Source organism: Microcaecilia unicolor, chromosome 8 (assembly GCF_901765095.1).
Source record: "Microcaecilia unicolor chromosome 8, aMicUni1.1, whole genome shotgun sequence".
Lineage (NCBI taxonomy): Eukaryota > Metazoa > Chordata > Amphibia > Gymnophiona > Siphonopidae > Microcaecilia > Microcaecilia unicolor.
In genome coordinates this window covers 196,337,834-196,363,493 of record NC_044038.1, presented here as the reverse complement: position 1 = coordinate 196,363,493, position 25,660 = coordinate 196,337,834, and the positions used below count along the sequence as shown (strand labels likewise).

General features: G+C 45.7%; 1 protein-coding gene across 5 annotated transcripts in view; it reads left to right on the top strand.

The window, feature by feature from the left end:
- Positions 1-6,861: 6,861 nt before the first annotated feature.
- ZNF512B (zinc finger protein 512B) overlaps positions 6,862-25,660 on the top strand; it is an 81,743-nt gene continuing 62,944 nt past the window's right edge. For 3 of the 5 annotated variants that reach the window (XM_030211060.1, XM_030211059.1, XM_030211055.1), the window contains exons 1-8: positions 6,862-6,928; positions 7,759-7,846; positions 11,552-11,667; positions 15,865-15,950; positions 18,177-18,340; positions 19,508-19,728; positions 20,065-20,136; positions 21,421-21,552. In XM_030211060.1, coding sequence (XP_030066920.1) covers positions 11,568-11,667; positions 15,865-15,950; positions 18,177-18,340; positions 19,508-19,728; positions 20,065-20,136; positions 21,421-21,552 — 775 coding nt within the window. In that variant the 5' untranslated portion in view covers positions 6,862-6,928; positions 7,759-7,846; positions 11,552-11,567. Of the gene's footprint in view, positions 6,929-7,642; positions 7,847-11,551; positions 11,668-15,864; positions 15,951-18,176; positions 18,341-19,507; positions 19,729-20,064; positions 20,137-21,420; positions 21,553-25,660 lie in introns of those variants that run through there. The other 2 variants (XM_030211056.1, XM_030211057.1) reach the window with 2 other exon arrangements.

Here is a 25,660-nt window from a genome sequence, read left to right as displayed (position 1 = left end):
CACAGATGGGACAGGTGGAAACAAAATGTAAGATATCTTGGGCCATGCATGGCCACGAATAGTACTGAGAAATTAACTGAAAAGTCTTACGGAATCCGGAATGACCAGCAAATGTGGAAGAATGCCTCCACTTGAGAACCTTCCTCCTGGACTGGGGTGGAACAGGGGTTTTCATGTTGATGGAAGGAACTACCACCGTGGAGGCAACACAGGCGGGATTAAGCACGGGGTAGGCTTCCTCGGGTTCTTCAGGAGGGTTGAAGGCATCAGCCTGAATATTATTTTCAGTAGGTCGAAATACCAGGCAGAAGTCAAAGCGGGTGAAGAAAAGAGACCAGTGTGCCTGTCGCGGGTTTAGTCTCTTAGCATCTGGGAGGTATAGGAGATTTTTGTGGTCGGTGATTACAGTGACGGGGTGCAAAGCCCCCTCCAGGAGATATCACCATTCCTGAAGAGCCAATTTAAGGGCCAGCAATTCCCGGTCCCCAATGGTGTAGTTACGCACTGCCGAAGAAAAATTTTTGGAGAAAAAGAAACAGGGGTGCCGCTTGCCAGAGTCAGAGGTTTGAGACAGAACGGCCCCTGCCCCCAGCGAAGAGGCATCCACTTCTAAAATAAATGGTCTGTTGATATCCGGGCTTTGAAGCACAGGGGTGGAGAGAAAGGCTTGTTTTAAGGTGGCAAAGGCCTCTTGGGCCTCCGGTGTCCAATTCCTCACGTCAGCACTCTTCCTGGTCAATGCGGTAAGAGGGGCAGTGATAAGGGAATACTGATGGATGAACTGCCGGTAGTAGTTTGCAAACCCCAGAAAATGTTGCAAGGCCCGGAGACCCTGGGGCATGGGCCAATCCCGGATAGCTCGGAGCTTGGTGGGATCCATTTGGAGGCCCTCCAAAGAGACGATATATCCCAAGAATGGAATAGCTCGTTGGTGAAATGAACACTTCTCTAGTTTGGCGAAGAGGCGATGGTCCCGGAGGCATTGAAGAACCGTGCAAACATGATGAGGGTGATATTGAACAGGAGCAGAAAAAAACAAAATGTCATCCAAGTAAACTATGACTGAAGAGTACAGGAGATCTTGAAAAATGAAATTAATGAATTCCTGAAAGACTGCAGGTGCATTACAAAGGCCAAATGGCATGATCAGGTATTCGAAATGTCCTTCATGGGTATTAAAGGCGGTCTTCCATTCGTCCCCATGTCGGATTCGGACCAGATTGTAGGCGCCTCGGAGATAAAGATAAAGATAGAGGCTCCCTGCAGACAATCAAACAGTTCTGGAATGAGAGGGTCGCAGGGAGCCGTCCTTCCTGGTAACAAAGAAAAACCCTGGCCCCGATGGGGAGGAGGAGGGTCTGATGAACCCTTTTTGGAGGTTCTCTTGAATATACTCCTGCATAACTTTGGATTCTTCCAGGGAGAGGGTATACAGCCGACCACGAGGTGGTGTCTTGCCCGGAAGTAATTCAATAGGGCAATCAAATGGACGATGCGGAGGAAGGGAATCAGCCTCCTGGGCATTGAAGACATCTTGAAAGTCTCGATATTCCACAGGAAGGGAGGCATCACAGGGAAGCAGGACCCCAGGGGAGGCAGAGATAGTCCTAGGAGGAGGAACCACCAGCGTGAGGTAGGAAGCAAAGCATTGGGAACCCCAACTGTCGATATCGCTAGTGGTCCAATTAATACTTGGTGTTTGTTGTCGTAACCAAGGCAGGCCTAAAATAATGGGATGGATAGCCCAGGGGAGAATCAGAAGCTGGATCTCTTCCTTGTGCAAGATTCCTACTTGCAATGGCCAAGTAACATGGGTAATGGAGAAGGGTAATGTCAATCCCTGAATGGAGGTCACTTGTAGCATAGGTTTACAGGCCATTAAGGGGGTTCCAAGCTGGACTAGGAGACTGGCGTCAATATAGTCCCCTCCGGCTCCTGAATCGATTAAGGCCACGGTGCTAATACAAAATTCCTTCCAGCGCAGAAAAATAGAAACAGAGACAAGAATAGCCGGAAGAGGTGAGAATTGACCCAGGGCCACCCCCTTCAGAGGCCCTGGGCCAATGCGTTTCCCAGTTTATTTGGGCAATATCTCAGGAAATGACCGGCCTGCCCACAATAGAAGCAGAGTTGATTGCCCCGACGGTGAGCCCTCTCCTTCTCAGAGAGGCGATGCCGTCCGATAACCATCGGCTCTTCGGAGATTCCTGGATTGGAGGCAGCAGCTCCCTTAGGCGAGGAAGGACGTGACATCCGTGGCGATGGTCTCTGTGGTTTGACGCTGAGCAGCACAATCCTGTGTCCTCTCTTGGAACCGGACGTCGACACGAACGCAGAGGGTAATCAGGGCATCCAATGTGGGCGGAAGTTCCCGGCCTGCCAACTCGTCTTTGATTATGCCAGTTAACTCCCGCCAAAAATGGCCATGAGGGCCTCCTGGTTCCATCTCACCTCGGAGGCTAGGGTTCGAAAGCATATGGCATATGCCCCTACTGAGCAATTGCCTTGTTAAATCCGTAGAAGTTCTCCGGCGGGACGTCCAGGCACGTCGAACACTAACCTGAAGTGGTGGAGGAATTGCCCTAGATCGGTCAGTAGGGAGTCCTGCCGCTCCCAGAGAGGGGAGGCCCAAGCCAGGGCTGGCCTGGAAAGTAGAGAGATTATATATATGAACTTGAGTTTATCGGAGGAAAAGACTTTGGGTTGCATTTCAAAAAGCATAAGACATTGGTTGAGGAACCCTCGACACAAGGTCTTACAGGCAGGCAGCAAACAAGAGCGTTAACCAGGTTCAAGCAAGGTCTTACAGGCAGGCAGCAGACGAGAGAGTAATCCAGGTACAAGCAAGGTCTTACAGGCAGGCAGCAGACGAGAGAGTAAACCAGGTTCAAGCAAGGTCTTACAGGCAGGCAGTAGATGAGAGAGTAATCCAGGTACAAGCAAGGTCAAGAACCAGAAACACAGGCAGAACACAGTGAAGATAAACGCTTACCAACTAGAAGCAGAAGCAATAAGGCAGAGGGAAAGCTCTCCATAAATAGTGCAGGCATTGGACGTCAGTAGGAACCAGCTGGAGAGGAGAGCTTGTCATAGGTCAGGAAGGCAGTGAGGGGAGAAGAGCAGAAGTCCGCCCTTGGGGAGGGCCAATCCCCGCGGAGCAGGGAGGCAGGCTCATGGACCCGAGCAGCCCCGGGAGCTCCCCGGAAGCACACAAAGCTGGCAGGGACACAGGGCGACACGGGTGACCTCGGGCACGCGCACTGCGCCGGAGAAGACCGCAAGGGAGCACAGTACCATCCCAGCGTGCCGGACCTGTAGAGATTGCAGGGGAGCGCCCCTGCGATGCCGGAGAGTCCCACTGACGAGGAGGTAAGGGGCGTGACAATCTCTACAATTTTCTCCAGCTTCATAGGGTTTTTTGACCAAAGAAAGCCATACTCTTTCTTTCTCCCATTTTCACCATAACATCCTGACACAGATCCATGATATTATGTGGACACACTGGGGAATCTTGTCATGTTTATCTTGATTCTGTCTGTGCTATGAATGGCTTGTCATGCTCAGCCTCGATATCTCAGTGTGGGGTATTTTTGATATACAGTCTAAATCCAACTTTGGACAGTTTGCTGAAAACGTCCAAAAATCAGGTGGCGAATATGGGCATTTTCAAACCTGAAAAACATCTATCTTTTTGTTTTGAAAATGGCCGTTTCCTAGATGTTTTTAGACATTTTGTGCTGTGCGTTTTTCGTTTGTGACCATTTTTGAAAAAAAAAAAAAAAAACCAAGGCCAAGGGAAAAAGCAATTGGAAAGTACGGGGCCAGCATTCTTAGTAGACTGGCTACAAAGATATCACAGCAGAGCAGTGGAGCGCCCTAGGGGGTACTGCAGTGAACTTCATAGAAAAGGTCCCAGGTACACATCTCACCCTTATCCCCTTATATTGTATGGGGAACCCTCCAAAATCCACCAAAAACCTACTGTACCTAACTGTACACCACAACAATAGCCCTTAAGCCTGCAAGGTGTCACCTATATATGGGTACAGTAGATTTTTGGTGGGTTTTTTTAGGGCTCACACTTTTCACCACAAGTGTAACAGTTAGTGTGAGATATGGGCCTGGGTCCCCTTCTCTACAGTAAACTGGCAGACCTCTTAGCTATTCCAGGGACCTGCTTGGTGCTCTAATAGGACTAGCCATAATATCTGAAGCTGTCATAGGGGCTGGTATGTACTGTTTTTTTCACATCTTTGGGGGCTGGGAGGAGGCATGTGACTACTGAGGGAGTAAGGGGGGTCATGCCTTAATCCCTCCAGTGGTCAACTGGTCATTTAGGGCACCTTTTTATAACTTAATTGTAATTGAAACAGGTCTAGACCAAAACATCCAACTTTTAGCCCTGGACGTTTTTATTTTGTTCCATTATGCCAGAAAAATGTCCAAGTTGTGGGAATGCCCAAATCCCACCCCCAACAGGCCCCTTTGTGATATGGACGCACTGCAGACAAACTCGCTAGAAAACGTCTTAACTATGTGTTTCAAAAATAGCAATTTGGACATTTTTGAAAAAATCTATCTTTGCTTTGTGCCGCTTTTTGAACTTTTTTCTGTTACGAAAATGAGCCCCTAAACAAGTTGAAGTCTATGTGAAAGAGTCATCAGAAAGCAAATGGCTAAGTTCTACCCCCACTCCTTTGCTCCTTCTCACAGGGTTGGTGCTCAGTTATATAAGCTAAAGGGCAAAGTTGATTGAGCAAGACCAAATCAGACAATAGACAAAAGACTTAATTTTAATAATGGCAGCATAAGCACTAATGTGACTTTAAAAAACAGGTTCCTAGAACCAGCTCCAATGGTGCATAAATGCTGATGTGTTTATGTTTATTAAAAGAACAACGTCACAGCGAAGGGGACAAGATGGATGATCCCAAAAAACTTATATTGGACTCGAAAAAATTCACAGCAAAAGTTTATTGAAACAATCTGGACTCGACACGAGTCGTGTTTCGGCCACTCTGGCCTGCCTCAGGAGTCCTGTATGTCGTTGCTATAGTAATTGCTGGAAGACGAAAAGGTCTTCTGGGAATGTGCAGCTAGCAGAAAAAAAAACAAGCTGTGATACAGTGAAGCTTCTTTCCTCAAGTGTGCGCCGTCATCACGTGACCAGCGTCAACCCAAAGATATGTTTATTAAACTCAATATACTGCCTTTCATGAATATTAGCAAAGCGGTTTACAACAAAATGCATACTTAGGAAAACAGAAAGGTAAGCCAATTAATGCTAATTGCACACATTTACACTTGTTGTGAAGTTGGTGCAAATCTATTCAGGAACTCTATATGAATTCTATAAAATATGAAGCACCATCATGACTCTGCTCCTACTCCACCCCTGGAAACAGCTACACAGATTGTGTAAGAGTAGATGCACACCTTTTATTTAAAAAAAATAAATTCTGAGTGTAAAACAGGCTTTACAAGTGAAAAGACATTTACAAAATTACTCACAAAAGGTCAGTCTGACGATTAAGCATCAGGTCCACAAATATATATTTTATGGTGAAGAGAATGGGAATTCGTCAAAGAAAAAGTTTACCTTATGAAGACTATTAGAATTATCAACAAGCAATGCTCTAGGTACTCACTGAATCGGTGTTAAGAGTGAAGGAGCTCATACAAATGAGATTATGTATTGGGTAGCATACCCCAACACCCAAGACAGACTGAGTGGCATCACAGATATTATTCAAGAAGCATATGACATCAGGCTTACTAATAACAACAACTCTAACAGCCTTTTGATAAAGAGGTAACACTGTTCAAATAGAACAAAATGGCCAATTTGCAAACAAACAAACAAAAAAACCCTGCACTAAGACCCTCATGAATCTGCTAGGTTAGGGACTGGAGTTATACCTCTGGGGTGAGGGTGCACTCTCAGGTACAGGTCATGGTTAATCCTCAGGGAGAGGTTCAGGGTAAGGCTTGGGGTTATATTTTGGGGTAAAGGTTTAGATTGATACCTTGGCTTAGGAACTGGAATTATTTTTGGAATAACAGATAAAGGTGTTATCTCAAGACAGGGATCAGAGTTATTTTTGGGGGAGGGAATCAGGGTGATTGATATCTCAGTGCAGGGACTGGAATTATTTGGGGGACTGAGGTTCAGGATGATATTTCAGGGTAGAGATTGGAGTTATTTAGTGGGTAGATGTTCAGTTTGATGTGTCAGAGTAGAGACTGGGATTATTTGGGGAGAGGAATAGATGTTCAGGGTGATATCTCAGTGCAAAGATCTGGGTTATTTAGTGGGTAGAATTTCAATGTGATATCTCAGTGCAGGGATGGGGATTATTTGAGAGGCAGAGGTTCAGGGTGATATCTCAGTGCAAGGATCGGGGTTATTTTAGGGGTAGAGGTTCAGTATGATATCTCGGGGTAGACATCGGGGTTATTTAGTCTACAGGTTCAGGGCGATAGTGCAGAGATCGGAGTTATTTGGTGGTTCAGCGTCATATCCCAGGGATAGAGGGGTTATTTAGTGGTTAGAAAGGGATGCAGGTTATTTAGGGGTTCAGTCAGTATGATATTGAAGGGATGGGGGTTATTTCGTGGATTGAGATTCAGGGTGATATCCCAGTGCAGGGATCGAGGTTATTTAGTGGGTAGAGGTTCAGAGTGGTATCTCAGAGTAGAGATCGGGATTATTTTGAGATGGGGGTGGGTGGGGACAGATCTTCTTGGTGCTACCTCTGGAAGGCGATTAATCTGCCTTCTCGGTACCGGCCCGCCCCGCTCCGCTCCTCCCCTCCCGGATCTGGACCGCTGCTGCTGATAGCGCGAGAGCTGCTGAGGGTACGGCAGAGTCGGGAACGCGCAGGAGGTGCCACGCGCGGCTCGGGATGGAAGAGCGGTGGAGGCCGAGGTAAGATCGTGAGGGGAGGGGAGGGGGTTCTTCGGCCGGATCTCCCCTTCCCGGGGACAGCCACCATATTCCTGCGCAGCACTGACAGGTCCCTGGCCAAGAGCGGCACGAGTGCGGGGCGGCAGAGGGGCGACTCTACATTTTCAGGGTCCTGTCACTCCACCCCTCCCCCCCCGCAGGAACAGGATCCACGTGACGTCATTACCTCAGTCCCCCCCCCCCCCCTCCTGCGGGCAGCGCCGCCTTTACTGGGCGTAAAGGGGATGGGGATGTGGCAGCTGTCAAAGAGGGACGCGGATAGCGCGGGGGAGAGTGGCAGGGGTGTTTAGCTGGCCGGGGCAATGGAAGAACAGGGACAAGGGGAGGGTAGGAGTAGGAGGGAGAGGTGAGGGGCGGGTTGGTCAGGGAAATGGGGGGAGCAGGGAGAGGTGAGGCTCTGGGCAGGGCAATGAGTGGAGGGGGGAGATGTGAGAGGGGAGGTTGGGGTGGAAGGAGTGGTGAGTTGTTGGACAGTGCAATGGCAGAGTAGGTAGTTGAGTGGGGAATGGGTTTGGGGGGATATGGGAAGGGGAAGAGGTAGGACAAGAGGAAGTAGGAGAGGTGAGGTTTTGGGCAGTAGGGGGGAACAGGGAGAGGAGCGGGGTTAAGGGGGGGGGGGGTGCATGTTGATTTTCCTCAACAAAGTTCCTGCAGGCAGTGGGGTAAATCCAGGACCAGATTCAGCTGGCAGGCAAACTGGAGGTATAGAGCAGAGGGTCTGAGGAAAGACAGGCCCTCAGTTCTTCTCCTGTGAGTCTGGAGAATGAATAATTCCTGCCTTTCTTATTCAGAGCTGCCACATATACCCCAGAGGAGAGCATCCTGGTGAAAAGTTTCTCTGAGTTACTCTGTAGCTCTTGCATCTCTTCAGAAACCAAGGTATGTGTCTTACCTCACCCAAATTACACACACAGATCCTGCCAAATACCCCCGTACAAATTACACATTCAATCCGATACCCCAGTACAAATTACACAAAGGGACCCTCCATCAGATACCCCAGCCCAAATTACAAAGACTTCGTTAAATATCCTAGCACAGATTACACAGGCCCCCTCAAACATCCCTCCCTAATATATACAAGTAGACCCTCTTCAAATATCCAAGCCCAAATTACACAGGTTGACACCCTTCCAATACTTCAGGCCAAATTATGTGAGTAAGATGCCCCTGAAATACCCCTACTTGAATTGTATGAGCAAACCCTGAAGTAGCCCAGTCTATGTTGCAGGAGTGGCTCTGATCATATCACTGAGTAGATACACCAGTCTTAAGCAAGGATTTGTTCTCAACTGGGGTTTTGGGTATGTGTCCACTCCCACACAAACTTCTCTTCTCTTCTCCCTCTCCCTTGCAGTCTGTTTCCCAAACAGTTGTTTATGTTTGTTTCCTTTTAAAATTCTAACTTTCTCTCTCTTTCCCTTTTGCCTTGTCAAATTCATATTCAGGAAAGTTTCTTATTGTGAGAATTTGTACATACCGTGCTATACTATCTGTAGTCTTATATTCCATTTATTTCCTTTGAAAATTATAAGGGATTACAACAAGAAGACCTCAGCAATAGAGGGAAGTACAAATAACATTTTTAAAAAATCCTTCAATCAGTTATATCATTATTATGAAAATGTTGATTTCAAAAGCAAATACGTTTTTTAGGCTTTTTGAAAGAGAGATTAGACAGGTAGTTCTGTAGTCTGTTTTGGAAGATTATTTCAGACTCTGGCTGCCTCTTATTTTGAACTTTATTCATTGATGGAACGTTGTTTCATTTTTTTAACTTCACTCAATGTAGACTGATTTGGAATATTCAAAATCTTAATAACTCCTTCCAAATGTAGGCCACAAAAAGATTTAGGGTCTCACCAAACTGCACTAGCAATTCCTGCGCGGCATTGCCACACCGGGAATCGCTAGCGCAATTTGGCAAAAGAGGCCCTTAAAGATCAAACAGGCAATTTTAAACACTATTCAAGAATTAACTGGAAGCCAATCTAAGGATTCCAACGAAGGAGCAGCCCTCTTGAATTTGTCCAAACGAAAAATAAACCTAGCTGTTAAAAAGTAATACATACATGAAGTAGTTAAAGAATAAATAAGAAATGTTTTAGAAGTGCTAAATAAAACAAAATTCTTCCTGTTATCTCCTGGCTTGCATGGAAATGGAGTTATTCCTCAGTGTTGGGGCTGAGTTATAGCTTGGGATCTGTGTACACATGTGTACCTGAATGTAACTTACCTTCAACTACTGTTGAGAAAGGTGTGAGTTAAATCCAAAATATTAGTTTGGGGTGTTCTCATGCACAGATTTGGTTTATATCTTAGGGTAGAGGTCCAGGAATATCCTCCTCCATTCCTAAAACTCCAAGCATTCATCTATTCATGTAACATATCAACAGGGCCATTCACTATCAATCTTTTTGTATCAGTTACGATGCAGGTCCATTGTTTTATTCATTAACAATACAATCCCTAATCTTCCCCCTCTGTTACTCTAAACTGTGAGGATTCTTGCCTTTCCATTTTTAGATGCAATTTTACATCAGGCTGGTAAGAGGGAGGCTGTTATTGGTTTACAGTGTTTGATATGTCTCCTCCTGCTATAGCCCCAGTAAGTAGGTCTTGGAGTATAAAATCAGTGTGAAAAATACCCTGAACCTCCTGTTGAATCTGGGTTCAGAACACCTGGATCTTTGGCAACAACCATCAAATATGGGGTGGAGGAGTAGCCTAGTGGTTAGGCAGCGGACTTTGATCCTGGGGAACTGGGTTTGATTCCCACTGCAGCGCCTTGTGACCTTGGGCAGGTCACAACCCTCCATTGCATCAGGTACTAAACACTTAGATTGTGAGCCCCCTAGGGACAGAGAAAGTACCTGCATATAATGTGTACAGTGCTGCATACATCTAGTTGCACTATAGAAATGATTAGTAGTAGTACATATGCTAGAATGTCCCATTCTCCCCACAAGCCCACCAGTAGCCTCCTGGAGTGGATGGGTATATTTTCCTCAACTTCACAGGGGAAGAGATACCATCTTAGCAACACCTTCACACTATTTTCTTTGAGCCTAACAGAAACAGATACTCTAGTAGCACCATCTATTTCCTTTCTCCACTGCTTTTCTGAGAAGGTCTTCCCTAAGTTCTCTTTCCTGTCCTTCATATGCTTTAATTTAGCAAAGCTATTCTCGCCTATCTTCCTATTGAGGGCTGAGATCGGCCCCCTTGCTCCTATTTTCCATCCGTAACTGTTCAGTCAGGGCCAGACCCTCCTTAAGATAACCTCCCCTTCCCTCAGCGTGAACTCCTCCTTAAGATTCTCAAAGGTTTTAAGGTTGCCATCATCCAAAAACTGATAAAAGGAATGTAATTCCCAACCTTCTAACACTTAAACATATCCACTTCCTGTCCAAGGATAAAATCCCTGTTATACAGAAGGGGTAATGATATCAAGAACCCGTCTTTCCCAATAATTGCCTCTTGATCTTGTCAATTAATACAAGAATGTGTTGTGTAAAAGGATTGCCCACATCCATCCCTCTCCTACCTTGTCCTCGTACCCAAGGGAGTAATGCCAGTCATGCTTTGAATATAATGCTGTTCAGTTTGCAAAAACCTTAATATTTGGGACCCCAAGCCCCCCCCCCCCCCCCACACTTTCTTTTCAGGATGTAACACTGTCTTGTCCACCTGTGGATGGCAGCTATTCTGTATTAACTGCATGATTTGTAGCAAGTTTAGGGCTTGGTTGGGAATATGAATCGGCAGAGCCTGAAACAAGTACAACAAATACAGGAACACATTCATTTTTATCATAGCCATTCTTCCTAACCAGGAAATATCGTTCTCCTTCCACCTAAGCAGATCCCTGTCAATCTGTTTAAACAGGGAACATAATTCACCTCAGAAGGTTTTGTAAGATTAGGTGTTATAAAAATTCCCAAATAGTAAAGATCTCAATATGTATACTTTGAAGGAAAGGCAGGAGAGGGCAAATATGATAGAGATGTTTAATTCTGTGTCATTAATGCACAGGAGGCAAGTGTCAATTGAAAGGAAGCTCTGGAATGAGGGGGTATAGGATGAAGGTTAAAGAGGACAGACTCAGGAGGAACCTGAGGAAATACTTTTTCGCAGAAAAGGTGGTGAATATATGGAATGGCCTCCCAGTGGAGGTGGTGGAAACAGTATATTAATTCAAGAAAGCATGGGACAAGTACATAGGATCTCTAAGGGAGAAGAAGATCTGTCTTCTTTTCCTATGTTTCTGATGGCTAGAGTGGGGTAGTTTGAGGGTTAAATCCATTGTTGTTCCCTACCAGCTACATGCTTTTGGTAGCTGAAGTGTCATCATGTTCCTACCTTGTTGTAATGGTGTCCAATGGTGTTTGTTGATACTTTGGAAGGGAATTAGTCATCTTGGTTTATCTTTTGATCTTCAGTGTGGAGCCCTTTGTAGACTTGCTGGAAGTATTCTGTCTTCTTTGTCCATCACTCCTTTGGTCTTTTTCCACTGTTTCTCCTGACCTCTCTCTGCTTCACTTGGTTAATCTTTCATTGAGTCACTCTGTCTCTGTTTCCTAGTAGCTGGCTGTGCAGAATGGCTGATTCCTGCTCCAGAAGAGGTAAATGTAGGATTAAAAAGATCAGCCAAAGCAGAGCTAACAAAGGATATGCAGTGAAGGACATGCAAATCCAGGGTGAGAAATTCTTTCCTGAAATAATAAATTGGGGTGTGTGTGTGTGTGTGTGTGTGGGGGGGGGGGGGGGGGGGGGGAGGGGGAATTCACTTTCCAAGGCTTGCTCTTGTGTTTGTGGGACAAATATGACCATTTTCTGAACGGTTGGGAGGGAGGTAGGGAGCAGATGAAGAGAGCATATGTTCCCTTTTCTAAGGGATGAAAGAAGATGTTTTATTCTGGTGTCCTCATGGTGTGTAGGCAGTGAACACAGAGCTGTGGCATCCAAAGAGACACTCAGAACAGAAAAAGGGAAATGATACAACAAAACATTTGATTGAAAATAAGCTAGCAATAACAATAACTAAAGTCAAACTAGGTGTCAATAACTGCAGATAGTATTTTAAACAATATTATAAATCAAGCAATGCAAAATACAGTTGCACGTTTGATATTTACATTTTAAAAAGTATGACCATGTGACTCCTTTGTTGGTGTAACTTCATTGGTTGCTGATAGAAGCCCGCATTACACTTAAAATATGTTTTTGGTTTATAAAGTTTTAGAAGGCTATGGAGCTCATTTTCAAAAGAGAAAAATATCCAAAAAGTGGCATAAATCGGCAATTGGACATCGTTCTCGCAAAAACATCCAAATTGGTATTTTCAAAACCAATTTTTAGACATTTTTCTTTAAAGTCCATCAGAAGTGCGTTCAAATTACAAGGGGGCGTGTTAAGGGCAGGATCCGGGTGTTCCTAACACTTGGACATTTTTCAGCCATAATGGAACAAAACAAAAGTGTCCAGGACTAAAACTAAGACGCTTTGAGCTAGACCTGTTTTTATAATGAATAAGGCACAAAAGGGTGCCCTAAATGACCAGATGACCTCTGGAGGGAATCAGGGGTGACCCCCTCCCACCCCCCACAAATGTGGAGGGGTGGCCTAGTGGTTAGGGTGGTGGACTTTGGTCCTGGGGAACTGAGGAACTGAGTTCGATTCCTGGCACAGGCAGCTCCTTGTGACTCTGGGCAAGTCACTTAACCCTCCATTGCCTGCCGCATTGAGCCTGCCATTAGTGGGAAAGCGCGGGGTACAAATGTAACAAAAAAAAAATACATACATGATTTAGCAGCCTCTATGACAGCCTCAGATATTAGAGCCAGGTCTATTAGAGCAGCATGCAGGTCCCTGGAGTAGTGTAGTGGTCAGTGCAGTGCACCATGGCATGGAGGACTCTGGTCCCTATCTCCCTCTACCTGTCACATTTGTGGGGGAAACTGTGAGCCCTCCAAAACTCACCAGAAACCCACTGTACCCACGTATAGGTGCCGTCTTCACCCATAAGGGATATAGTAGTGGTGTACATTTGTGGGCAGTGGGATTTGCGGGGGATCAGCAGACAAGATAAGGGAGCAACGGTGAGATGTGTACCTTCGAGCATGTTTTTAAAGTCCACTGCAGCGCCCCCTAGTGTGGTCCATTTATCTCCTGGGATGTCTGGGAGACCAGTCTACTAAAAATGCTGGCCCCTCCTATATCCCAATGGCTTGATTTTCTAAAATTTTCACTTGGATGTTTTGGGGTTTTTTTGAAAATAGACCAAAAAACAAAATGTCCAAAGCACAAAAACTTGTTAGAAACAGTATTTTCGAAAACAAAAGATAGACGTTTTTCTTTTTTGAAAATGAACTTCTTTCCTATTCAGATTTTGGACGTTTTTTTGTAAATGTCCAACTTGGATGTCATATCAAAAATTTCCCTCCACTTCTATGAAAACCTGACCTTTTTCTTTAGTGGTGCCATCCTCAGGTCGTATTTGACATATTGTGGATCATCATCTTTTGTGCTTTTTCCACAGTGAAAGGTTTAAAACGTAAGAGGTTTTTAGAGAGTTCATTATAGCACCCGGAAAAAACTTACAGAGTTATTATTGTGACCTTTCAGAACTTAAAATTGGACCTTTCCCTTTTCAATTTCAAAGTTAATTTTTTTTTTTTTAATGTATAGGGGCTCATTTTCAAAGCACTTAGACTTACAAAGTTCCATAAGTTACTATGTAACTTTTTAAGTCTTAATTGCTTTGAAAATACACCTCCACGTCACTTAACTTTGCAGTTATTTAGAACTACTTGCTGTTCATGGAAAAGTTTAACCAATGCTTGGAGCATACATGGTCATTAACACGACTCTCTAACAAAAATAGCAAAGTATTTCCAAAGTCTCCCCAGCACATCATTGTATTTCACCCCTTATAGGCTTCAGGGAGTGTGATAAAGTAGTGGACTCACTCCTTTCTTCCTACAAAATCTAAAGACATTCAAGTTACCAAAACATTATGATTGTACAAGTGTACAGCGCTGCTTACGTCTAGTAGCGCTTTAGAAATGATAAGTAGTAGTAGTATGTTCCGTAGGTCACAAAGATGAGAAACTCAAACAATCAACAAAAAATTAAAAAATTGAAATCATATATATTGAACCTATTTTCACTAAACTGACAAAAACCGTTGTTTATAAATAACTTGTAATTCACCAGTCACTGTCAGTAATTCCTAATCACATGATCATTACAGGCCCACTCATTGTCACAGTTGCTGGTTACAGTCAATAGCCACAGGGAATGCCAGTCCACTTCACTATTCAGAGACACACCCCAAATAGAAGGGGCAAGCAGCGCTACCATTTGTCACACACAGCACTACTTCAGTGGTGCAAGTGGCAGATTTGAAGGGATGTATTACTCCAGTGTTCTTTCACCCTTCCAGCTATGTAGAGTAAGGTGCAGCTGTGGCTTTAAATAGCATTGCCTCCAGTTCTGGGGATGCCTCCCATTCCCTCCCACTATCCCTGACCATAGGGGATACCATTCCAGGTGTTCACACCACTAGCGCTAAAGCCAGCTCTGATTTTTCTGATTGATCAAGGAAGATCATAGAGCAGGTCAAAGGGCAAATGCAAGAAAACAACTTGCTACATGTAATGTTTTCAGTAAGATAGAATTCTACAACCTCTTTCTTAAAATGAAGTCTTGTGTTTATAGTGGGCATGGTAACTAGTGATACAGGTAGTCTATGCTCACAAATATAATGAGCTGGGAGAGAGCTAGTGACATTTTGCAGTGTCCTGCAATCTCCGAGGTACTACAGTAAATGGACTCACAGTGCATAGGCAGTGCTCCCTGCATATATAAATGCATTTGATCTCTCTGGAAAACCAAGGAGCTGTGATATGATGCCTTCTGACCAATCCCATGTCTCCTTTGACAAAATAAGGCCTATGAAGTGGGTAGTGGGAGCAGTGGACCTATGAGTAATAGTGTCTCACAGTATCTTGAGGATGGAGGAAGAGAAATGCAATGCCATCCATCCAATTCAGCAAAATCTGGACTAGATCAGCTAGCCCTAGGTGACCTGGACTGATCAGCTGAACCTGAGGATAAGAGTTTGCTGGTAAATATAGTGCTCTCATGAATTCTGCAAGCTTTGGGCTCTTCTTTCCTTCTGCTGCAGCCCTAACTGAGACCTGAATTGATTTTGTTTTCTTCAGCTACCTGAATTTTATTTGAATACAGAGCTCTACAGGTTGAGAAAAAAAACTAACCACTTTCCACATGGTAATGCAAAGGATGGAGAAGAACCCCTAGGCAATAACATAGTTCTGAGCAGCCTCATCTACTAGATAACAGACGAGAAAATGAATGTGGTGAAAAAGAAGGTATTAATTCTGTGATCAGTATTCTAAGAGGAACCACTAGCTAGTTACCACATTGGGGCGTAACCAGAAGGAAGGGGGCTCATGGATATACTGATATGTTAAGAAAGCAGGTGTCAGGACCAGAGGACACTTCATGAAACTGACAGTTTGTTTCGTATAAACTAGAATTTAGATCTGTTACCTGTTTATGGTTTATTTAACAATTAGTTGGCGAAAGAGTTTTTCAATTAATGCACAGTCAAGCTGTGGAATTTTTTGCCAGAGGATGTAATCAGAGAGTCTCACATAGTTGGGATTAAAAGTGTTCCTGTAGAAATCCACAAACCTTTCTTGGCCAGGTAGAGCTCAGAAAGCTTCTACTCATCCCCGGAAAGAAACTGCAAGAAATGAATCTCTTCTTTAGGATTTGCTGAGTGTGGAGACTGCATACTAGGCTAGATGGAATGTCTTATGTTCTTAAGACAGGTTCTTGGTGTTTAACTTTTGTGTTTTGATTTGCAGAAAATGAAATGAGTAATAAAACAAAAGGAAAGAAAAAGGGTCGACCCAAGACCAAGAGCCATGATATCCAAGAGACCCCAGTAATGGTAAAGCTGCACTGTTTGTTTCAGCCTTGCATACTTGTGTACATTTGATTCTTAGACTCTGTCGTTTCTCTCTCTCTGTCTTCCCCTTCCTCATCCTCCTTTCACACTTTCTGTTACTCGGGGACCAATGATTAGAAACAAACACGTGCGCTAGAGGCTATTAGCGCCGTACTAGCACCCGCATTTGCTTCCACCCTATGATCAGAGCCCATGAGCATGTGAAACAATGCGCATGCGGGCTCTGACTGCAAGTAGCATGCAAGTGCATGCTAATCAGGGCATTTACTATTCCTCCCAATGCTCAGTGGCAGTGCACCAAACATTGGCGCTGCTCCCCAACAACCCCTAACACCACCTCGGAGCTGGTGTTAGGGTTTGCGGAGCATTGGGGAGGAATGGGGAGCCCTGTCCAGCATGCATTTGCATGTTTGCAGCCCCCCCCTCGCACGCAAGGGGCTGGAGGTCCAGTGGCCTAACCCCCCTCCCCCGAACAAGTTTTCCTGGTGGCCCAATGGCTTCCCCTCCCCTGGTCATGAGGAGGGGGGCCGGAGGTCTTGTGGACCTCCAGCCCCTAACCTCCCACACCAAAAAAATCCTCCCTGGTGGCTCAGTGAGCAACCCTACCCCCACCTGCCCTGGTGGTCTAGGGGCCCCGTACCTTGTAATGATTGAGGAGGGTGTAGCACGGGGGATTTGATCATCGGAGTCTTAGATCTTGTAGGCTGGTGAACTCTGCTGTTTCTCACTGTCTTAGTCAGTTGCATTAGGTACATGTTAAAGCTGGAGACTTGGTGAAAAGAGCAATCCAGGACCTTCCACATTTTCCAATGAAGGGAAATGAGCAGAGGGGTGAGCATACAGGAGGTGTCTTGTTGAAAGTGCTCATTAATACTGTGGAGGGGAGAGCAGTCAGAAGGTGTCTTGGCCTGAACTTTGCTTGATTTTCAGGATGGGTATATGTATCTGATTCTTTCTGTCAGTGGTGGCGGACATTCAGGCAGGACTCGGGCTATTACTGCTACCTTTCACACACTCTTCAGGAATAAAGAAAGTTCTCTCTGCAGCTCTAGCTTGAGGAGCAGGTTTTCTTACTGAGAATTAAATCAAGATCTGTAAGGACAAGAAATGGAGCTGGGATTGGAACTCACTTGATCTAGTTGGCAAGAGAGCAGATAATAAATGAGCCCCCAAGCTGGCCCTCTCCCCTTTGAGCAGTTTGGGGTTATAAATCATCCTTGCTTGTTAGGAAATCCTTCCTTAGCATCCTTACCAGACCAGTCCAGAACCTGTGAGTTATGTCATCGACCAGCAGATGGAGACAGACTAAAGACTTGTGAGCTCTGCCCTATAAGGGTACCATGCAGCCATTGGTCTTCAATATTTCTCTGTCTCCAGCAAATGGAGATGGGCAGACCATGCAGTTTCTGGACAAGTTAGAATTCAACTCCTGAACCAGGTGGAGGACAGAGTCTCAGTCGAGCAGGGGATGCTCTTATAGGACAGAGCAAGGGATGCCCTTCTAGGACAGAGCTCACAACTCTTTAGTCTCTGTCTCCATCTGCTGGTTGATGGGCATAGTCCACAGTTTCTGGACTGGTCTGGTAGGACTAAATTATCAGGTAAAACATAATTTATTCATTACCGTATCCGACATGGAGTGCATCACCTTGTGATTAACTCAGAAAAACTAGGTTCATAAGACCATGTTGCTTGACTTCATGAGACTCCTGACTCTATACAAATGGGAAATTTCCTAGCATGACTCTACCGCATGTAGCATTGTGTGTAATCCTGTGTATGTGGAGTACTGTATCTAGTTTTTACTAAGAGAGAGAACCTGTGGTGAAATGACCTACTAACAACAAATTGTGACACAAAAACTGACCTCTTTCACCCCTCTCCACAAAGGGAGCTATACCTATCCCCTCAACCACTACCACAGAGGGAGCATCCAGCCTCCTGTTCACCATCATCACAACCCACAGAGGGGCTAGTCTCTTATGGAGCCTTCCCCACCACCACTTCTCTCCCCACCACCACTTCTTCCAGAGAGAAAGAACACAGCTTCCTGAAAACAGCTTTCTCTAACCACCCTAACCACACACACAGGGAGCTCAGCCCTTTGTCTTTTCTCTGTGTTTATACTGTAAATGAGACCCAATGTGACACCACCATAAATGACTGTTTTCTAGGTGTGACACTGTCTGAACCTCTGCTGTCCTGCAGGTGGCGTTTTCACAGAAGTTGATCTATCCCTGCTGTTACTGTGATGTTGCTTTTGCCTCTAATTGCTTGCTGGAGAAGCACAAGAACTGGAAGCATACGCAGCCGGTACCAGTTCCACCATCGCCACTGGCAGCCCAAGGACAGAGGAGAACCAGCAAGAAAAGGTGATTCCCTGCACACTGACTCCAATTCAGCTGCTTTGCCTTTGATTATATTCCCGAGGGTTCTCTTAGTGAAACTTCTCAATTTAAATGTAGGGTTTGTAGGCCTCATTATCTTAGCCCCCTTTATTTTTTCATTAGTTTCTGTGGTACGCCTCTTGCTTCAGTGGGTCTATGAATAGGTTAATTGTGGTCTATAAATGCACTACCTACTGCCGAGGCTAAAGGCAGGTATCTTTTCTTATCCTGGGCAAGGTGTGGCTAATTTGAAGTTGTGTGTGTGTGTGTGTTTTTCCATCCTTTTCATATTTCAGTAGTAAGAATTACCCTGCTGAGATCTGGTCTAGATCTTCTAAAACCAGATCACCAGGCAAGGCCTCTTAGAAACATGCAGCAATTTGCCAACACTGCTGCAGAATTTTAAAGTATGGTGGCTGGAATCAGAGCCAGTATTCAGAGATCAGGCATGGAAAGTTGCAATATGTTGACATAACAGGTTGTCATTCCAAGGCTGGAGTCTGATGCCACACAGCGATCCATTTGAAATTTAGATTTAATTATGCATCTTGTTCAAATCTGAGCTTGAGGCACATTATAATTGGTTACACAAGTTTATTTCACAAGCTTACATTACAGTCTGAGCTGTACCTGAGGCAATGAAGAGTGAGATGACTTGCCTAAGGTACAGGAAGCATCAGTGGGAGAAGCAGGATTTGAACCTAACTTTTTTCTGGTTTTTAGCTTGCTGCTTTAACCACTAGGCTGCTTCTCAACTCCATGCAATGAACAGATGCCCACAGACACAAAATTGCAAAAATACCTTTATTGTATACCATTTGCAACTCTGTTAATGCACCTGTAGCAGCCCCTGCTAGATGAGTCCTGAGACCCTTACACACAGCTTTGCCAATGTCCCTCACTCCTACCCTGTAGTACCCCCTGATGTTTCAGCTCTGAGACCCTTACACATAGCTCTACCAATGCACCTGAGTCCTTCTCTGCAGCACCTTCTGCTGTTCCTCTAGTGAGATCCTCTCCTCACTCTACCAGTATATCTGCAGCTTTCTTGCTGTTCTAGGCAGGGGACTGAATAAAGTTCTTCCAGTCAGCTTACCTACACAGATTACTTCCTTCCACTTGCACAGTTTTCACTCTAAGTGTTTTCTGTAGGGCTACAGTGGATGCCAATTCTTGTGCCAGAAATCCCAAGCAGGTGAAGATGGACAATGTATCTGCCCAGTGCCCTGAGAATGGGGAGTGTGCAGCAGAGAGCCAGAGGAGAGGAGACAAACCCAGTGTACCATCTGCAGCGACTTCTAGCTGCAGGGACTCAAAGCAGGAGAGCAGCCATGCAGCAGTGCCAGAGGAGGATCCAGAGAGAATGAGACATCGTAAGCTAGGGACCAGGAAGGCTACTGTCCTCAGGGTGGGGGAAGGGCAGCAGGGGCAAAAGCACCAACACTGGGTGGAGGAGAAATCTCCAGGGGAGTTGGGGAGCGAGATTAGAGGAGTGGAGAAAGAATAGAGGGGAGCAGCTGCCTTCTGTCTGTGGCTGAAAGGGATCTTGGGGAGATTTGTGTGGTGACCCTCTCCTGCCTTTCAGTGTCTCTGGAAGGGGGATCCTCATTGCTCTCTTCCTTTATGGGGTCAGATGTACTGTATAGGAGTTGTTGTCAGTCATTCTTGTGAGCCCAGGGTACAGCTCTTCCTTCTCTCTGCCAACTTAGGAAGGAAGCAGAAAACTCCAAAGAAGTTTACAGGAGAGCAGCCATCAATCTCGGGGACCTTTGGACTGAAAGGTAAAAGGATGACATGGCAGCATTATCATGCATGGTGTACATGGGATCCCACAGTGTTTTATGAGCAGTTGTGATGGTGTTGTGCTGTCAAATGCACACAATTATGTAATCATGTGACAGGAAGAGAACAGCAGGTTCTAGTTCTTCATTATGGATTCCTGACTGTTTAAGAAGTACTTGTTGTTCACAAAGGAAGTGTAGAATGCTTCAGGGTTGGAGGTATCTGACCCAAATGAGCCTAACAATAATTTTTTTTTTAAGAAGTCCAGGTAGGGTCCTGGAGGTGGGGGGGAGGGAGGGGTAGAGGACTTCACCTTCCTTTCTAGCTGCAGTGGGAAAATGCAGCCAAGTTCTCATCGGTGACAGAAGGTTCCAGATTAATGATCTGGTAGAAAAGCCAAAATCCCCATTAAATAAATTGATGTTTAGCAGGTAATCTCAAAGTAACGTCAGCAGCATTTATACATCCTAGGTTCAAACAGAACCAGTATTAGACATGCTGGAGCCCAGAGTAGATATTAGGGAGAGGGGCTCCCAAATCCCACTTAGCTGGCTGTGCTACCTTCTGCTTCACCAGACTTTGGGCTGAGGGCAGTTGCCCTGGTTGCACCCCCGCAATGCTGACCATGGGTTCAAAAGATACTAAGAAAATTTTTTATCATCCAGCTTAAGCAAGGTTGTAGGGATTAGACAAACTTCCTTTTCCAGCCTTTTATCCCTTGGAGCAGCAGCAGCACTCTCTGCCCCTCTCCATTGCTGTCAACCTGGAGGTTAATGTATTTATATTCACCTGATAGACAGCACCTGCTGAATGTGCTGGCGATAACTTCTAGCTACCTCCTTCCCAAAATTCTCTCTCCAGGGCAATTAGAAGATGCACAGCCCTAGGGAGCAGCTGGCTTAGAAATCCTGGAAGCATACAGATATGTACAAATATTTCTCAGCTTTTCTGCTGCTGCTACATTATCCTTACAAGTTCAGCCCTTGGTGCAGAGTATATTTACCGTGTCACATACCACTTCTTAGTGTGCCGTTTTGAGGGATCAAGTCTCTGAATCCTGCTTGTCCTTGTGGCCTCCTAAATTTGTACACAACTCATGAAGAAATTGAATTAAGGGTAGCTGATAAAACTTCCTCTTTAATAAGAGAGAAACTATCTATTCCACAGTCCCCACTCTGTGCCCTTCCTTCTCAGTCCCATTTTGCAATAGAGTCTGTGAGCATTGGACAGGTGCTGTGCATTACACAGTCTTTCCCTGTGTTTGCATTTAACTTTTACAAAAGGTCTTGCTAAAGTAGAAGATCGTGCTAAAGCCAACCGCGCAAATAAGGCAGAAAGGAAGAGCTGCATGCAGGAGGTGAGAAGGAAAGCCCCTGAGTCTGTCATGAAGAAGGATTCTGCATCCTATTCCTCAGGTAAGACGGAGCTGGAATCCATGGGATTTGTATTTTAGATTTTAATACTCACCTTTCAAAATCCATGTGCAATAAGTTGATCCCTGCCCCAGAGGGCTTGCTGTCTAAATGCTAGAATTATGAAAATGCATGCTCATGAGGTAGTACCTTATTTACCATAGATCTCATTTTATACAACGATACGTATTTACTAATAATATGTTGATAACAACAGTTGAGGGTGAAGTGACTCATCCAAAGGGCAAAAAGAATGTCATTAGGAGAAGTGGGATTTGAATAGAGACCGACCAAACCCCCCGTGACTGAAATTGGCAGAATCCGTGACTGAAACCAGCTAGGCCCCCATCACCACCGCCACACACAGCCTCTCTTCACCCCTCTGGGACCCACCCATCAGCCAGCTTCCCCCCCCCCCCCCCCCCCCAATGCCTACCTCAGGTGCCCTAGTGGCGTAACCAGGGCAAGAGCAATTCACAGATGCTCTGGCCCCAACCATTTTCGCCACAAAAATGGCTGCCTTGACCTTCAGCGGCAGTCTTGAGATTGGAGCCAGTATAGGCAGGAGCAACTGTAAATTGCTCTTGCCTATACTGGCTCCAATCCCAAGATGGCCACTGAGACTTTCAGTGTCAGTCTTGTGAGACTGCTGCTGAAGGTCACGGCGGCTGTTTTGGCGGTGGAAATGGCTGGGACGAGAGGTATGCCTGGGGGAGGGGTGTGTGGGCCAGTTTAGGTACTGAAATTGAAATTTGGTCGGCCTCTAGATTTGAAGCTTGGCTTTCCTGGTTCTTGTCTGTTCTAACCTTTAAACTGATCCCGACATCCACATTTTCCAGTGCTCCTGCAGTTGGCCACTATGAGAGTGCTTGTATTTACATTTGTAAATCGCTTTGGTGTCACCGCAAAAGGGGATACATTAAGCCAGTGGTTCCCAAACCTGGTCCTGGAGGCACCCCTGCCAGTCAGGTTTTCAGGATATCCACAATGAATATTCATGAGAGAGGTTAGCATGCACTGCCTCCACTGCATGCAAATCTCTGTCATGAATATTCATTGTGGATATCCTGAAAACCTGACTGGCTGGGGTGCCTCTAGGACCAGATTTGGGAACCACTGCATTAAGCACTGAAATAAACTTAATCATAAACATCAATGAGAAATTCACTGGCATTTTATTCTAAGTAATAGCCTCTGCTGCAGCCTGTGAAAGATTTTGTAGCTGTGCGACACTGTCATCACACATGTCGTGTGAACAGAAGCAAAAACCAGGGAATACAAAAGTAAATACAAGTCTTTGATAAAACAGTAGCATCAACATCCAGCACAACCTATCTTTTTGTTATTGGTGTCTTTACTTGGATGGGAATCATCACCTGCTCCTGTTGGCTTTGTAGATGAGCAGTCTTGAATATGAAGCAAAATACCACAACACTTACCTTAAACATAGAAAGTCTATTTTGTTAGCTCCAGCAGGCTTATTCTGAAAAGAAACAAAAGATGAAAAGGAGATATGTGGTTTTGCAGATTTGGCTGCTTAATCATCCCTGAAATGGTGTCTGGTCGACAGCAGTGGACTTTGTATTAAGATAAGTGTTTTATGTCTTCCTTCAACTATATTGCATAAGCTACATGCCCACAGGGGCATGGGCCTTTTGAACCTACAATACCTGACCATTTGCTTGTGGCATGCAACATCTGAATGACTGGTTTCCCAACTGGTCTCACTTTTCTGTGACAGCAGTTGAGACTGGGCTGGCAGGGAGGGTGCACTTCAGTTTGCTTCATTCAGAGGGTTGGGGGGAGGGTGTGGGGTTACCCCTCTAGCATCTTGAAGACTTATTCTTATTTGAGTACTTTTCGAGCTGTGTGGTGTTGGCTCTGTTTCAGATATCATTTTTCTACAGCAGTAACTCCTTACCTGTCCGTTTGTAGCAATACTGCATTTGTTCCTGGCTTACAATCAGAACCCTTTTGCTGTTGGTGAGCATGTGGTCACGGAGGAGGGCAAACTCAAACCGTCTGTTGAGTTTTGACATACTTTTCCCTTTAGAACTATGGATACTTTTTCTTACCATGAACTTTAAACATTATGTGGCGAGCCTACTATAGCAAGACCTTTGTGAGGATGTTCAGGAAATTTTATCTGAGGCTCTCACTTTGGAATCTCAAATGTCAGTCCCTTCTTTAGCGTTTCATCATAGCCATCTTTTGGATACGACAGAGGATATCAACAATGCATGCCTTGCTGCAGCTTGGCTTTGTGACTTACAGGTCTCTATCACTGGGATCACTTGCGGCAGTTTGTCTTGTCTATCCATACTGTATCAGATACTGTCCAGCATTGGGAACTTCGTTATAAATTTGTATTACATCTTTACATCTCACCTTGCCAGATCGGCAGGCTAGGCTCACAGATGCAGCGGAGTGTCCAAAGTGTCATTTGTTTGAAGCTGTCTTGGTTCGCATGTTTTGGCTCTGCCCCATGGTACTTGCCTTTTGGGAGTCGTCTGTTGTCTATTTTTCTCAATTATGGCTTTCGCAGCTTGCTTGCCAACCCCTACTGCTTTTTTTGGACAGTTTGAACTGGAACAACTCGCCTCTGGTGGAATGAAGACAATTTTGAAGGCTTGGTTCAACCTGATTGCACCCTCCCTGCAGGTCTGGAGACCACATCTGATTTGGTTAATGCTCATGGAGCGTTTGGCTATTCAAGATCTTCAATTGCCAACTGTGCAGTTGTTTCAAAGGGCTTGGGACCAATTTAGGCCATACTTCTGCCACGTCCTCGCAATCGTCTACTTCTGTACAGGGCAAATCTGGTCATCTTCTATTGGTTGAAGGGATGAAGGGGTGTGCTCTGTGGAATGCCCACTCTGTCTGCAACAAACTTTCCTACATCCATGACCTCTTTATCTCTCGTACCCTCCATCTGCTTGCCCTAACTGAAACTTGGCTTTGCCCTGAAGACTCTGCTTCAGTCAAGGCCCTATGCCATGAAGGTTATCTTTTCTCCCAAACTCCTCACCCAGTTGGCCGCGGAGGTGGTGTCGGCTTCTACTTTCACCCTCCTGTAGATTTCAACCTCTTCTTCCACCTCAGTTTCACTGCTTTTCTTCCTTCAAAGTCCACTCCATCCGTCTATTCACTCCTCTGCCTCTCCGAGTAGCAGTCATTTATCGACACCCTGATAAGCCCCTTTCTTCCTTTCTCACTGACTCCGATGCCTGGCTTTCCTTCTTTCTTGAACCTTCATCTCCTTTCCTCATTCTTGGGGATTTTAACATTCATGCTAATGGTCCCTCTGACTCTTATGCTTCTCAGTTTCTCTCTTTAACATCCTCTTTCAATCTTCAACTGTGCTCCACTACCCCCACTCACCAGAATGGCTACTGTCTTGATCCAGGGTCTGTCCCCTCTCTCTCTGCCCCCTCTTTTCTGCCCCCAGTTCCAGCCCCCTTATTCCACCTGCCCCTAGTTCCAGCCCCAGCCCACATCTCCCACCTGCCCCCCTTTTCAGCCCTACTATCCCACCAGTCCCCAGCCCTTTTCTCCCATCAGTCCTGAGCTTCAGCCCCCAGCCACTTCTCCCTGCCCCTTTTCAGCCCCCAGTTCCAGTATTAGCCCCTTTCATCCACCACATGCCTTTCATCCCCCCTTTTCAGACCCAGACCCATTCTCCCACCTGCCCCAGGCATGGACCTATTTTCCCTCCTGCCCCCTTGTCAGACCCTAGTTCCAGCTTCAGACCCCTCATCTGAGCACTCCCTTCCCCAGTCCCCTTCTCCCCTCTGAGCACCCATCTGGGCTCCCCCACCCTCCCCAATCCCCTTGTCCCCTTTGAGCACCCCTCTGAGCTCCCCCACCCCTCCCCAATCCCCTTCTCCCCTTTGAGCACCCCTCTGAGCTCCCCCACCCCTCCCCAATCCCCTTCTCCCATCTGAGTCCCCCCTCCCACCCGACCCAACCTGGCACACCTACCAGCTCCGTTCTCCTGCTCCCACCCTGTCCTGCCTTCAAAAAATGTTTTCGAAGCGCCGGAGTGGCAGGCAGCGCCTCGCGTCTGCCCTGCTAGTAATAGGAAATTACCTCAGAGGAGGGCGGGACTCAA